We start from the raw sequence: 10273 nt of genomic DNA, 5'->3' as shown, positions 1-10273 counted from the left end.
AAAAAAAAAAAAAAAAAAAAAAAAAAAATTTGTCAAATTTAACTTTGTGAAAAAAAAAAAAATTATATATATATATATATATATATATATTTTTGAAAAACTAAATTTGAGAATGGATGGGTTAGATAAAATATAAAATACTTATAAATATTTTTATTAATTTAATATATATATATTCAACTTTTTTTTTAATGGACTTTCAAAATTGTTCTTTTGGGCTTTGTGGAAAATCTCTGACCATTTTGTTATTATTATTTTTTTGGACAAACTGATTAATAGATTCTTAAAATTGTAACGGGCGCCGCCTCTGGCTTTCTGTGTCGCTATTCCCTCGCATTCCCTTCAGTCGTCGGAGCCGTAAACCGGAGTACTCCGAGCATTTTTCCGAGGGAATACGAGAAGTATTTTCATTTTGTAGTTTCGCAATCTCGATCCTGTCTTTGTTATCTGAAGAATTTCCCCTACTCAATTCTTGGAGCTCAGTCATTGAGGTACTGTTCCTTATCCTTGGTTCTTGAGCAATACGCTTGGAGGTGTTTGGCTGTTTGAAGAAGAATGGAGCGGTTTGCTTGTTTTAATTTATGCGATTCATTTATTAATTTATTTACTGACTTGCATGTTGAAAACGGGGGAAAATGAGAGTTAAGGTAGCTATTAATGGCTTCTGGTTGAGTTTTGTGGTTGTGGACATTCTTCGAATTGACTGTTTTCTTTGTGGAATGTACAGATCGAGCTGCAGTTTTGAAGTTTTTGAATCGAAAAGAGTTCTATTCAAGGTTTTCGAAAATTCATTGTGTTGAACTATTGTGATTGTGTCGAAGTAACTCATGGAAGGCGCATTGAATCTTCTTGGAGGCGCAAATTTTTGCCCTGTCTCTATGAGTAGAACACTGTGTTGCCAACGTTCACTGTCTCCGCATCTTCATTTTGTGTCATCCATTGCGCGTAGTGCTGGATTGTACACGAATGGGAAAAGATTATCTTTTAGACGTGCAGGTTCGAGAGTCAGATGCGAAGTAAGACTTGGAGACGTGCTTGACAAAAAAGTAATCGAGTCCAGAAGTTCTGGGGAAAACGAGCAACATTTTACATGTGTCATGAAGTTTGGTGGCTCGTCAGTGGCTTCTGCGGAGAGAATGATAGAGGTTGCTGAACTTATACGCAGCTTCCCTGAGGAGCGGCCGCTGATTGTTCTCTCGGCCATGGGAAAGACAACCAACAAGCTTTTGCTGGTATGCACTTGCTCTTCCAAATTTCTCTACTTATTATATATGTAGAAAGGTGTTTTATTCTCTTTCAATACACTCCCGTCGTGTTGATTCGAAGTTCCATGCTAACTTAATAGGCTGGAGAAAAGGCTGTTAGCTGTGGCGCTACTAATGCATCGGATATTGAAGAGATGAAATTCATAAAACAGTTGCATCTGAAGTAAGAAATTTGAGTCCTTCAAGCCACTTCTGAATAATGTCGTAAATCATCCTCACAGGGCGTTGTCATGTTGTTTTTAGGACTGCAGATGAGCTTGGAGTCGACAGGTCTATTATTGCAAGTAAGCTCTATTTTTGTGCTTGAAACTTGTTAATTTAATAGTTCATATTCCTGCTGCGTCTCTTTTCTCCTCCAGTTCGATACTTTCTTATTGATTTTGTCTGTTGTTTTCTGGAATAAGCATAAATTTTAGGCTAGCACGAACTGATAAGAAAAAGTGAATAGAATATAGAAAGTAACAAAAGTTATAGTCTTTGGGATTGAGGAATGAATAAAATATTTACTTTTCCAACAAGATGTAAGCAAGAAGAATAAGCTGAACAATAATGATGAGTACGAATGAGAATGGGGTGACTGTTCCTATTTCTCCTTTTATATTCTTGGTAAGCAAGAAGAATAAGCTGAACAATAATGATGAGTACGAATGAGAATGGGGTGACTGTTCCTATTTCTCCTTTTATATTCTTGGTATAAAATTTAGAAGTATCAATTATTACATATACCGAGGATCTCATTCAGAAATTATTGAATTACTATGCATTGTTGAGCATCAACTTGCAAATATCAATTCAGTGTCTGAAAGAAAAATCAATATTTTTAAGAAGAAAAAAACAGAGTAGTTGTTCAACTTGCTTTTATGCTTGTTGAGAGTCTTCATGAACACCTTGCATTAATGCAGAGATTGTGGTTTATCTGGAAATTTCTAATTTATGTTGCTGTTTTGTCATCCTACAATCTGGTGATAATATTATCTATTGTTGTGCACCAGCGGTATCTAAAATTTTTCCTGTCGAAGTGGCAGCGATGAAAGTATAAGATTAGTTCTGTAGCATTTCTTGATTGGTCTTCCATTTGCATTCGGTACCTTGTTTTTTATATTCTGATTGCCTTAGGTTATGCTGGAATATATGAGCATGATGATGCAAATACCTATATGTTAGAAAGGGGTATCTTCATCTGATGGCTTGAATTTATAACCCCTTTTCATGTTCCCTTGTGACAATCTAATGCATTTCCTACAGATTCGTTTCTATTGATATCAGGATCATAAATCATGCAATAGCATAAGCATTGCAAATGATGACATTTATACCTTAAAATTTTACAGCAATAATACCTTGATCATATTTGTTATATACGTATATAATACATAATTATGTTGCAGATCACCTTGATGAATTGGAGCAACTACTCAAGGGAATTGCTATGATGAAAGAATTAACTCTTCGAACAAGAGATTACTTAGTTTCCTTTGGGGAGTGCATGTCGACGAGGATTTTTGCTGCTTATTTAAATAGGATCGGTGTCAAAGCCCGTCAAGTATGCTTCTGTTCCTTTTATTGTTTAATGTGTTGGACATATATGACCTATTGTATAGACTCAAAGTAGTTCAAGTATTTCCATTTATATTTAACCTTTAGCGTTGGGTAAAATTAACAGAAAAAAAAAAAAAAGAAACTATTTCCGGTAGGCTAAGAAGTAAGAATATGAGACATGGATACAATATGGACACTGACACATTATATTTTAAAATCTTGGACACGGACATAGACAGAACAAAGACAAATTTATTAAAATTTACATTTTTAAAGTATATATAATTTTAAACAAGAAAGAAATTCAAAGTCAGTGAGCTTATGCATTTATATGCTTAAAAGATCAATTTGATGTATTTTTATCATATATATGTCTATTTAGTTTACTTAACAAGTGCTTGATGCATGTCTAACAAATGTTAGACCTATTTTGACTTTGTACAACTAGTATCTAACACATCTATTACATTGACAAGTGTCCAATATGCAGCAAGTGTTGGAGCGTCCAAGTGTCCGGCATGTTGAACATGGACAAACTAGCCAAACTAAAGTGTCTGTGCATCTTAGCCAGTAGGTATTGGATTCTAAAGTAGGGATTGGTTTGTTATCATTTTTTCTTTAGTAATTGAACCCTTACTGGAGTCAGGAGTGTCATTGAGAAATTTGGCTTTTTCTTGGGATAAAGGTAGGATCGTTTGTGCTCGATTCTTGCCATCAGTAATTTTTATATGTTAGTCTAAGCCACAATCATGAAGCCTAAACTAGCGATTTCTGCGGAAATGTTTGGTTAAAAAAAAAAAACAAAAGAAAAGAAATTAAAAGGCGAACTTTTAAATTTCTGGCAAACAATTTGGTTTGACAATCTAGCACAAGATTCTTTGAGACCTCCGATTAATCTATGTGTATGAAAGGAAGGATAAAAAGGGGAATTCACACATGACAGTTGGTTAGTGGAGCGTGAAGTTTGTTAAGGCAGTTGGTGGGGTCAGGAGAGGCTTATGTAGGGTTTTGGATGGCTAGGTTTGGGGTGTGAGAGATGCAGATTAAAGCTGAGGCTTGAAGGATAGGATTTCCAGCTCTCACAAATTTGCTGGAGAGTTGTCTTTATATTTGGTTTTTCTATTGTGAATGTCATCTAGTTTCCTTTTGATATTGTAAGAACTCGTGGAATTCACACATGGCAGTTGGTTAGGGGAACATGAAGTTTGTTAAGGCAATTGGTGGGGTCCGGAGAGGCTTATGTAGGGTTTTGGATGGCTAGGGTCGAGGTGTGAGAGATCAGATTGAAGCTGAGGCTTGAAGGATAGGATTTCCAGCTCTCACAAATGTGCTGGAGTATTGTCTTTATATTTGGTTTTTCTATTGTGAATGTCATCTTAGTTTCCTTTTGAAATTGTAAGTACTCTGTGGGCTTTCATAGTATCGCAATAGATATCTCAACAGGGAGGGAATTTCTCTGTGGTACTCTGTTTGCAGAGGAGAGGAAGATACCTAAAAAGTTCCTTCCCGAAGACATTGTCTTTCAATATACCCCCTACTTAGTCAATGTTATTATTTTTAGAGGTTATTTATTTATTTTATTTTTAATATATATACACAAAACTAATTCTCATGTAGAAGACTGTTATTTCCCTTGTCACCTTAAAAACTTAATCTGCTTTCTAATATTTTATAGTGGTTTCAATTATCACAATAGCTTACTCCGAACACTCTCACTTATAGCCAAAAGAGAGATAAAGTAAGAAATAAAAAAAAAGAATGAAAAAAGAACAAAGTTTTCCAGTATTCCACGATCAATTGTCATTGACAATGACAACTTGTGATAACGTCCACTTTTGCAGTATGATGCATTTGAAATAGGGTTCATCACCACGGATGACTTCACAAATGCTGACATTTTAGAAGCAACCTATCCTGCTGTTGCAAAAAGGCTACTTGGTGATTGGAATTCTGATCCTGCTATTCCTATTGTTACTGGCTTCCTTGGAAAGGTCTTTCAACGAACAATTTTGCTTTATTGTTTGTCAATTTTGAAGGATTGGATCTTTTTGAGTCTTGAAGATAATGCAATCATTTCTATCCTAAAAGAAGAAATTGCTACCATGAGAATTTGTTTCTTTTCCAGAAAAAAAAAAACTATAAGGCAATCATTTTTTTTTTTCAATTTAAGGGCTGGAGATCATGTGCAGTGACCACATTGGGAAGGGGTGGTAGTGATTTGACTGCTACTACCATAGGCAAAGCACTTGGATTGCGGGAGATTCAGGTTGCAGCCTCTTATTAAATAAGTTTTGCAAATGCCGTTTACTGTTTTGTGTTTCATTTTCATTATTTGTTTAGAAGGGTGCTTCTAGTTTTTATTTTATTATTTTTTAAAAAAGTTGGAGATAATAAATTAATTTTGTGCTTCGCAGGTGTGGAAAGATGTTGATGGTGTTTTGACATGTGACCCTAATATTTATTCAGGGGCAGAACCTGTTCCCTTTTTGACGTTTGATGAGGCAGCTGAGCTTGCTTATTTTGGAGCTCAGGTGATTACTTGCATTTGACTTGGTGGAATTGTCAATCTACCTATTTGTTGTCTTAGCTATGAAGTTTAAACCGTTATTTGTCTTAGTTGATTTAGGTGGGGCACACCTTAATATCTGGCTCTTTGAAATGTTCAAACTATATATTGCTTTTCACGCATCACTTACTCCTACCATTCCCAACTTTAATTTCCTCTATTCAGGGCCTTCTACATACTTATAAATTAATACACAATGAGGGATCTTACTTGTGTGTGTGTGTTCTGTCATGAAATTTATTACTTTCCCTTGTACGTACAAGGGATCTTATTTCCCTTGTACATGACCCCCTAAGTGGTTCGTTATGCTTGACGTGCATAAATTGTGGGCTGATCACCAACTTTGGTCTTCTTTTGGTTTACCCTTTTGTGGTTCCTTTTGTAGGTTCTGCATCCACAATCAATGCGACCAGCTAGGGAGGGTGATATTCCTGTTCGGGTGAAAAATTCATATAATCCTCAAGCTCCTGGTACTCTCATCACTCGGAACAGAGATATGAGCAAGGTCTGTAGCACTTAGATTTCTTGAAAAGGAAAATCTATCGCTTGTATAGTCCTTGAAACTACTTTTTATGTTCTCAATTGTAGGCAGTGCTGACAAGTATTGTTTTGAAACGCAATGTAACCATGTTGGATATTGTAAGCACTCGCATGCTCGGTCAATATGGTTTTCTTGCCAAGGTGAGGAGGTGTTTAATTCTTTTCCAAGTGGCCTTATTGAATTATTGCTAATATTCTTTTCCAAGTGGCCTTATTGAATTATTGCTAATTTTAATGGATATATTCTTCGTTTTCTTCTTCTTCTGGCGTGTGTCGGTCCTTATAAGTACAGGTGTTTGCAATCTTCGAGGATTTGGGCATATCAGTTGATGTGGTTGCTACTAGTGAAGTCAGTTTATCCCTGACCTTGGATCCATCGAAGCTTTGGAGCAGAGAGCTCATCCAGCAGGCAAGCGTATGAAACTATATACTCTATTATTCGCGATCTTTGTTTTTTTTTTTTTTTTTTAATTCCTGCTTTCTCTCTTGTTTTGGACTGTTGCTCTCTGTCTGCCTATCTCTCTCATAATTTATTTTCCTTTTGTTTCTTTCTGGAAAACCTGGCTTTCTCTCCTCTGTTTTATTTCAAAGAATTAAAAATGTGAGAAATTTTGCATGTTCTCCTCTCGTTTTTTTTAATTTTTTATTTAAAATATTTGTTCTTGTTAACTTATTCTTTTATATGTTATAAGTTTGGTTTAAAACTATTAAACCATGGTATTATATGTTTTTACTTATTTTCAAGTATTTCATATTCATGTGATTCTGTTTTCTTACGAATTATCATTATGTATAATTTAATTTATTCATTTATGTGCATGTCAATTCACTCGGACATTGCCTTCCCCTCTAGCCTGAAGGTGATTGAGAGGCTTATTGTGTTTTCTTTCACCGTGAAAACACTGTAGCATCTATTGTATGAATAGTTTATCATGCTCGTTTTGATACTTAACTCTGCATTTGTCATTTAATCAAAATCTCAGCACACTACAGCTGATTGGCGTTACATTTATATCCTATTGGCAGGAGCTTGACCATGTGGTGGAAGAACTTGAGAAAATTGCTGTTGTGAAACTGCTTCAGCATAGATCAATCATTTCTCTCATAGGGAATGTTCAAAGGTCATCACTGATACTGGAAAAGGTGCTGCATCTAGTTGTCCCCCGATTTATTCACACACACGCACAAAATTCACTTTTCTGCACAAAATATAATTCATTTACTCCCGTTTAATAACTTTTTTCTTTTTAGTTTTCTGTTTCTAAAATTATGCATATTTTCTTTCTAACACTTTCATTTCTGCACCATAGCCTAAACTTTTAACTAAAAAAAAATCAAAACCTATTCTTTGTTTTTGAAATATCGTTGTCGAATGTGCCCTTTATGCTCTTGTTCAATCCAGTTGAATGTTTATGGATTTTATCAAATTTCCAAAGAAGAATTCTCCTCAACGTAGAAGTGCATTCTACTTTCTTTCTTTCTTTCTTTCTTTTTTTCTTTTTTTTTTGTTTGCATAAAAAAAGTAGTTGAGCACAATTATCTAAGAATCACAGGCACAGCCAGACACGGACACGGCGGGACATAGACACAGAATTTCAAAAGTAGGGCACAGACAGTTGAGGACATATATGTGTGTATTGTTATATTAATACTTCTCTATAGAAAAAACATGTAAATATAACATAGAATCAAAATATACTTCACTAAAAACATACAAAGTTAATTTCACTAATAATATTTGAAATCTTTGGTTATGACTAGAGGAATAAGATGTCATCCAAATACTTTAGGAATGATCAATATGTAAGGATTCAATCTATAAGAAAATCTCTATTTTTTTCGTAATTTTTAGGTTAAATATATTTTAGGCATGTCCAAATTAGAAAATAAAACATATTAAATGCAGACACATTTTTAGTGTGTTAGACGTGTTTGAAGTGTGTTGTGTCTGGGCTTCCTGGAATATTATAATAATAATTCATCCTATTTGCAAATATAATCTACCTGCATGATTTTGAGTTATCAAGCATCTTTCTGTTGGCTTGTTTCTAATGCATAACTTTGTGGCAGGCATTTCACGTTTTCCATACCAATGGGGTAAATGTTCAAATGATATCCCAGGGTGCTTCTAAGGTATCTTCTTCTGTTCATACCTCACATCAACAATCCATTCTCATGCACATAAATCACTTGTCCATCACAAAAGTGTATCTAAGGTGTCTGCATATGAATTCATATTAGAAATATAGGCCCGATTACCTCGAGGTGGCCACGGCAGTAATATCTAGGTGAAAATTTTGATAATTTAAAACTCTTCTCGTCTCTGGGAACTCCACTCTTAAAGTGGATGAAATCTCCTCCGTGACGAGTGAGATGAACCATGAGGATAATATAAGGAGTAGGTTGCAACTCCTCGATTATACAATAAAAAGAAAATCATTGTGATTAAACGAGCTTGGTTTTCTAAACCAAATAAGAAATGCCATGACAAGAGAGCCATGTGGACTTAAGGAACTTATTCCCAATCTATGTAGTAAAATGTGTGGTATAGAAATCATTGTAATGTAATGCTGATTGCCTCATGCCTCTCCCTATTTATGCAATTGCTCCAGTTTTGGAAATGCTTGTAGTATGTTCACCATGGTTCATGAAACTGCATTAAACTTCATATTTTGATTCGGCTAAATAGCAAAATATACTCTTGAACTTTGTTATTTGCTGACTAGAAACCTATTAGAATGTTGGACAAAATTGAGACGTGTAGCGGTAACTTGGAGAAATTGGGACTCAAATACCGTCACAGTATTTCAAGTCAACGCTACACCCATTTTAGGTTTTAGTTCATATTTTTAATTAATAGATGTCTATTCTAATGGTAGTTTTAGAACGTTTATAAAAGTATAACTTTTCTGTTATTCAGCCTTTTGATTTCTATACATATAGCTGATTCATTTTGTTGTCAACTTGGCAGGTCAATATCTCGTTGATCGTAAATGACAACGAAGCAGAGCAATGTGTTCGGGCTCTCCATTCGGTCTTCTTCGTGACCGATGAACTCAAATTATATACAAAATGATTCATATCTCAAATGGTTGAGTCTCAGCAAGTATCACTGCGTGAGCATATAAGGCCATTTTTTCATCTCGAGAAGCTGTATTTTTCAACAATACGAGGAAGGCGCAACCATAGCAATTGGTATAATACAGGCAAGTTGAGTTAGTTTTTTCTATTGGTTTTGATTACATAAGACTTTGCTGGTAATTGTGTAGTATTTTAATTAATTCAGAAAAAAGAAAAAGAAAAGAGAATTAGGGTTTATGGTTTTATGGTGTACACTGAGTTTCATAAATGTTATAATTATGGTTTTATTGAGACAATTTATAAATAATAGTTATAATTATAATTTCGACCGTTTTTTTTTTATTTTTTTATTTTTTTCGTTTTCAAGTAAATATTTGAATTTTTAATTGAATTTTAAAAATAAAATAAGTTTTAAAAAACTAAGCTAAATTTTTAACTATTAAAAGCCTAGTTTTTGTTTTTATATCTCGACGGGCCAAATTTAAAAAATAAAAAATAAAAAAAAAATTAACTTTTAATTTTTATAATTTGGCTTGAATTGAAACATTTCAAAAACTATTTCTTTTAGTTCCTAAAAATTGTTTTTATTTTTTGAATTTGACTGAGAATTAAAATATTTCTACAAGAAACATGAAAATCATATTAAAGTATAATTGCACTCAAACTCGTTTTAAAAATAAATTATTGAGTTATCTTGATGAAAGCCTCATATTCGGCTAATTTAGGGAATGATTATGAGTTTATAAATAAAGAATACTTTTTCCATTGGTGTGAGGTTTTTTAGGGAACTCAAAAGCAAAGCCATGAGAGCTTTTGTTCAAAGTGGATAATATCATACCATTGTGGAGAGTCGTGTTCGTCTAACATGGTATCTGAGTCATGCCCTAAACTTAGTAGTCGTGGCAATAGATTGATAAATCCTCAGATGTCAAACAAAGTACTCCAAAAGAAAGAGAATGCTCAAATGTCAAACAAAGGAGTCCAAAAGAAAAAGGAGTCAAGTCTTCTCAAAGGCAGTAAAAAAAGACTAAGACTCCAAAGGAGTCGAGCCTCGATTAAGGGGAGACGTGCTTTGTTCGAAGGGAGGTGTTAGATGATAAAAGTCCCACATTGGCTAATTTAAGGAATGAGGCGTGTTTTGTTCGAGGTGAGGTGTTGGATGATGAAAATCCTACTTTGGTTAATTTAAGGAATGATTATGGGTTTATAAACAAAGAATACTCTCTCTATTGGTGTGAGGCCTTTTGGGGAAGCCCAAAGCAAAAGTCATTGTGGAGAGTCG

The 10273-nt window shown here is 34.3% G+C and overlaps 1 protein-coding gene across 2 annotated transcripts; it reads left to right on the top strand.

The window, feature by feature from the left end:
• Nucleotides 1–284: 284 nt before the first annotated feature.
• On the top strand, nt 285–9313 carry LOC111488972 (aspartokinase 2, chloroplastic-like). Of its 2 annotated transcripts, none has more exons than XM_023136943.1 (14): nt 285–491; nt 728–1232; nt 1346–1428; nt 1509–1549; nt 2654–2808; nt 4646–4795; nt 4975–5070; nt 5219–5335; nt 5756–5875; nt 5959–6051; nt 6203–6319; nt 6937–7053; nt 7981–8043; nt 8882–9313. In XM_023136943.1, the coding sequence occupies exons 2-14, from the start codon at nt 828–830 to the stop codon at nt 8984–8986; spliced, it is 1662 nt and encodes a 553-aa protein (XP_022992711.1). In that variant the 5' UTR covers nt 285–491; nt 728–827; the 3' UTR covers nt 8987–9313. The 2 variants fall into 2 exon arrangements, with proteins under 2 accessions (XP_022992711.1, XP_022992710.1); XM_023136942.1 differs by having other exon boundaries at nt 6203–6325.
• Nucleotides 9314–10273: the final 960 nt, after the last annotated feature.

This window comes from Cucurbita maxima, unplaced genomic scaffold, assembly GCF_002738345.1.
Source record: "Cucurbita maxima cultivar Rimu unplaced genomic scaffold, Cmax_1.0 Cma_Scf00014, whole genome shotgun sequence".
Classification (NCBI taxonomy): domain Eukaryota; kingdom Viridiplantae; phylum Streptophyta; class Magnoliopsida; order Cucurbitales; family Cucurbitaceae; genus Cucurbita; species Cucurbita maxima.
This window is presented reverse-complemented; position numbering and strand designations above follow the sequence as displayed.